Here is a 4,968-nt window from a genome sequence, read left to right as displayed (position 1 = left end):
GCTTTGGGCCCAGGCTTTGCAGGCTCAGATTGCTCTGGGTGCAGATCCTGCCTTGATCCGCTTTCTGGCTGTGTGGCCCAAGGCAAGTGAATCCCCTCCCAGAGCCTCAGTTTCCCCAGCTGTAAATTTACAGGGTTGGCCTGAAAATCAACACCGGCAGCAGAAGCACCGATGGAGCACTTACTACCTGTGTTAATGCATCACGGTTCTAAAGAGAAATGTGTAAAAACCAAACCGAGCCCACTGCCACTGAGCTGGTTCTGACGCATAGGGGCCCTATAAGGACCGGGTAGAACTGCCCCTGTGGGTTTCCAAGACTTTTAACTCTTTCAGGAGCAGACAGCCTCATCCTTCTCCCAGGGATCAGTTGATGGTTTCAAACTGCAGACCTTGTGGTTAGCAGCCCGAAGAGAAACTCACTCTACCAACAGGGCTCTTGGTCCCACATAAAAACTCAGAAAAATAAAAGTCACTGCCATCTGGTCGATTCCAACTCACAGCGGCCCTGTAGGACAAGGTAGAATCACCCCTGTGAGTTTCCGAGACTAACTCTTTAACGGGAGTAAGAAGCCTCCTCTTTCGTCCGGGGAGCGGCTGGTGGTTTCAAACTGCTGACCTTGCAGTTAGCAGCCCAGTGTGTAACCACGATGCCACCAGGGGGTCCTTGGTCCTAGACAAAAAAAGTCATGAAATACCACTGCCCGGATGGGGAAGCTGAGGCTCGGAGGGGTGGAACTACACAGCAGGAAGTGGGATCTGCACCCAGGTCGCCTGGCTGCCCGGCCCATGTTCCTCGCCTCGCCCTGGAGGGAACACTTACTGCAGCACTTGGCACCCGACCAAGGCTGGATACAGAACAGCTGCTATTATTACAAATGATTCCAGTAGCTTGTCTCCAGAGGCGGTGGTGGGGCAGCGGGCATTCTGCACAGCCAGCATCCCCTTTCTCAGCACTTCCTCCACGGAACCCCCCTTCTGCCCTCACAAGCCACAGGGTTGGGGTGGGGCTCCTCAGCCCGCAGGCTCTGGAGCTGAGCAGTGAGGAACCTAGTGCTTGGTCTATGAGCCAAGCCAGCCAATGAGAGACAGCCCTGGGACTCTATGAGCAAGATGTTGACCTGTAGGAACCCTGGTGGCACTGTCGTCTGAGCGCTGGGCTACCAACCACAAGGTCAGTGGTTCAAGCACATCAGCTCATCGCTCCATGGGAAAAACATGACCCAACCTGCTCTCGGGAAGACCCCCAAGGCCTAGAGACAAGGGTGGGCTCGCTCACCCCCTCACTGCCATTGAGTCCGCACGCATCATAGCGGCTCTGCAGGACAGCCCGCGTGGGTCTCCAAGGCTGTAAATCTCTATGGGAACAGGAAGCCTCCTCTTTCTCCTCTGGAGAGACTGGTGGTTTGGAACAGCTGCCCTTGTGGTTAGCAGCCCAATGTCTAGCCCACGACACCAGGAAGGCCTCCTCCAGAATGGACCGGAGAAGACCTCTAAGTACCTGGGTCCAGCTACACCCAGCGCTGTCACAAAATTACCTGAACCAACACGCTTCCTATCAGATGCTGGAGCTGGGCTGCGATGACATTCCCTGAAGATATGGGGAAGGCCGGAAAATCCTAAGTCTTAGGGGATCCAACAGGCCAGGCCCGAGGCCACACTGCCGGATAGGCCTGGTGAGAGCCCAGACGTGTGCAGGACCCCTGGCTTTCGAAGGAGGGAGAGGCCCCCACGGGGCGCCCAGCCTGCGGTCACTCACCTGCCGCCCCGTCACAGCCGGGCTCAGAGATGCGGATCTTCTTCACCACGTGGACGTTGCCAGTGGTCGGCATGGGTGGGGCCGTTGGGAAGGCCGTCTCCACCACCTCCTGGCTGCGGAACACAGCGGGGCTCTCGACCTCGCCGGACGTAGCCAGTGCCCGCAGCCCGGCCCCATAGGGCTCCAGACTGTGTGCACGCTGTGCGGGGGCTCCGGCCGAGGTGCTGGCCGCCACCTCCACCTCCCTCGGCCCCTCCACCACTCGGACGGTGTCAGCTCGGACCAGGACCGGGCTGTCTGGCGGTGGCCGCACCTGGGCTGCCTGCAGCTCCTGAAGTGCTTTTTTGAGCTGTGTCTCCAGCACGGCCACCTTGGCGGCCAGGGCCGCCTCCCCGTCGGGCATGCCCAAGTCTCGCTCTCGGACCCAGGTGCCCACACTCCGGGTCTGCGGCACAGCCGCCGCCGCCGCCGGCTCCTCAGGAGCCTCCGGGAGGTCCAGGCAGAGCTCGCTGCGACCCCGGGCCCCCGCGGGGTGGCCCAGAAACTTCTGGCTCTTGAGCTGCACGGTGAGCTGCCGCTTCTCCTCCTGCAGCACCGAGAGTTTCACCTGCAGGACGGGGATCAGCTTCACCTGTTCCTCCAGCTGCCGCAGCTTCCGCAGGGCGCCCGCCATCTGCTCGCGCACGTGCGCCAGGTGTCCGGCGCTGGGTGGCACCGGCGTGGACAGTCCCGATCCCCTTGGCGTGGGGGGCGGCAGCCCTACGCCCACCAGGGAGCTGGTCGAGCCTGCCGCACTGGGGGTCAGGGAGCCCAGGCTGGGGGGCGCGGTGGCCTGGTCCTCCAGGCGGCGGCGGGCATCCAGCAGGGTGCGTTCCACGCGGGGGTTGATGCCGGCCCGGCTGTCCAGGGCGCCATATTGCGGGTAGAAGCCGCGCCCGCAGTAGGAGTAGGCCGAGTGGCGGCTGTCCCCGCTGGCGTTCGAGCAGAGGGACTCGGTGGACGTCCACCAGGACCCCGGGCCTCGGGGCAGGGAGCCAAGGCGGGGGCGGCGCTGCACAGCCACCCGCCGCAGCGTGTGGCCCTTCTCAATGTCATCCACGTACTTGAGGAAGTCCAGGTCCAGGCGGTAGCCATAGGGCGTCTCCACAGAATAGGGCGGGTCGGGGTCCTTGGCAGGGAAGGCGGGCGGGGAGGCTGGGCCTGGGGTCCCTGGGGCAGGAAGAAATGACAAACTCGAAGAAACAACATAAAACAGGAAAGAAAGCACCTCAACTCCCTGCAATCACCTCAAGGATGTCTCAAAGCCACCCTACAGGACAGGGAGGCACAGCCCCGAAATTTCCCACCCTGTGGGTCTTTAAGAACGGAGAACGCCTCATCTTTCTCCCAAGAAATGACTGGTGGTTTCAAACTGCTGACCTTCCCGTTAGCAGGCCAACGCACAGCCACTATGCCACCAGGGCTCCCCCCGCCAGCAGCTCTGAACTCTGTTCTTTCAGTTCTCCACCACCTACCCGTCGGGTGTCAGACCCCCACCTCAGGAGAGGCTCGTCTCCCCTGCCTCCTCCAGGGTCGGCAGGCCTGGGCCTGTCCCCCTCCCACAGACTCCCAGGGCAGGTCCATATCCCATCCCCAGACCCCTGACCTGGGAAGGGGGCGGGCACGTGCAGAACCTGGGCCATCCTCTCTTCTGAGGCTCCTCCAGAATCACTTAGAGGGCTGTGAGTGAGACTGCCTGCAGCACCAGCTGAGGCTCACCTGGGGGGATGACAGCAGGAAGTCAGGAGGAGCGCGCAGGGGAAGGGGGAGCGGAGGGGCCACCCTCATCCTACACAGAGTTGCCCGGTCCTCTTGTATCCTTACTCCTGGGATACCAGCCTCCCACCCAGGTCAGGGACCCTCTCACAGGCTCACACACAGGCCTGGCCTCTGTAAAGGGTGGGGGGACCTCGGTTTGGAACAAAGAAACCAAACTTTGCCGCCCGCCTGTGCTCACATCTGTCCAGCCCCTGGACAGGCTCCAGCTGTCCCTCCGCCCGCCTCTAAGAAGCTCTATGCTGTGTGTGGGGGGGTCCCAAAGCGGCAGGCCCCACCCTTCCTGTACCGCTCCCCCAGATGCTCAGCCCTGGCTGGCCATGGGACTGATAGGGGCTGAGGTTGGTGGGGTAGGGGGGACTCAAGGGGAAGAGCCGGGATGCAGGAATCTGAAGTGGCAGAGACAGAGATGGCTCACCGTAAGGGCCCCCCAAAACAGAGCCAGGTCAGGTTGGCCTCGGGGGGTTGGTAGGAAAAGTGGGGGTAGGCAGCGAGGAGAGAAGCTTTCCCCTTTATGGAAACAATTTTCTCTAAAAATAAACAATTTCACTGCCGGCCTACAGGAGAACTTCCTGCCCCCCCAGGATGCGTCAGGGCTCGGGGCGCAGCAGGGATAGAGGCTGGGCAGCCAGGGAAGTCATGGGAATGAGGGAGGAAGTGAGAAGGGGTGCCCGGAGGCTGCCGAGGGGAGGGACAATCAGGGCCTCTCACTAACCCACCCGAGGTTCTGGAGGCCAGCCAGGGCTCTTCCATCCCTAACACCCGTCTGGGCTCGGCTGTCCTTCCTGCTGTCTGACCTCCAGCTACTCTGCTGCAGAGGCCCCAGCCCTTCCTGCCTCCAGAGTGTGTGTGTGTGTGTGTGTGTGTGTGTGTGTGTGTTGAGGGGGGAGGGTTTAAGCCAGTGGGAGCCAGGGCAGCAGGTACCTGGGAGGATGAGCCAACAGACGGGCACCTGTTGGGCATGAAGAAGACGGGGCTGGGATCCAGGGGGGGCCGGGCCGGCCTCACACTTTCTGCCTCTCTTGCTTAGTGACTGGGTCTCTCTCTCTCTCTTTCTTCTCACCACGTCTCTGTCTCTGGGCCTCTCTCCACCACGTCTCTCTCCCCGTCCTTCCACATTCCTGTCCTCACTTCTCCGTCTTTGAACGCCTGCTGAAACACATGGTGGAAATTCGGTTTCCCCTCTGCCCTGAAGCTCACCCCAGCACCAAATTGCTTTCTGGAGGAACCGGCCACAGGGAGGGACACCCGGGGCGTGGAAGACAAATCTCCCTGGAAGCTGGGTTGCCTGTCTCTCTGCCGCTGCGAACCGCTGCCCTCCCAGTCAGCAGACAAACACTTCAGCCTTGGCAGAGAGGCTGGGTGGAACGGGGTGGGGGCTATGTGGGTGCGTAGGG

The 4,968-nt window shown here is 61.6% G+C and overlaps 1 protein-coding gene across 1 annotated transcript in view; it reads right to left on the bottom strand.

Moving 5' to 3' along the window:
* The window catches only part of KANK2 (KN motif and ankyrin repeat domains 2), a 23,219-nt gene extending 18,456 nt beyond the window's left edge, over positions 1 to 4,763 (bottom strand). Inside the window, exons 1-3 of the mRNA XM_013008380.3 lie at positions 4,496 to 4,763; positions 3,402 to 3,514; positions 1,757 to 2,965 (exon numbers count right to left, since the gene is read on the bottom strand). Of these exons, the coding sequence (XP_012863834.1) occupies positions 1,757 to 2,965; positions 3,402 to 3,438 (1,246 nt within the window). The 5' untranslated portion in view covers positions 3,439 to 3,514; positions 4,496 to 4,763. The remainder of the gene's footprint in view (positions 1 to 1,756; positions 2,966 to 3,401; positions 3,515 to 4,495) is intronic.
* Between the last annotated feature and the right edge of the window lie 205 nt (positions 4,764 to 4,968).

The sequence above is a fragment of the Echinops telfairi genome, unplaced genomic scaffold (genome assembly GCF_000313985.2).
Source record: "Echinops telfairi isolate 266 unplaced genomic scaffold, ASM31398v2 ScPeMD7_36;HRSCAF=134, whole genome shotgun sequence".
Lineage (NCBI taxonomy): Eukaryota > Metazoa > Chordata > Mammalia > Afrosoricida > Tenrecidae > Echinops > Echinops telfairi.
This window is presented reverse-complemented; position numbering and strand designations above follow the sequence as displayed.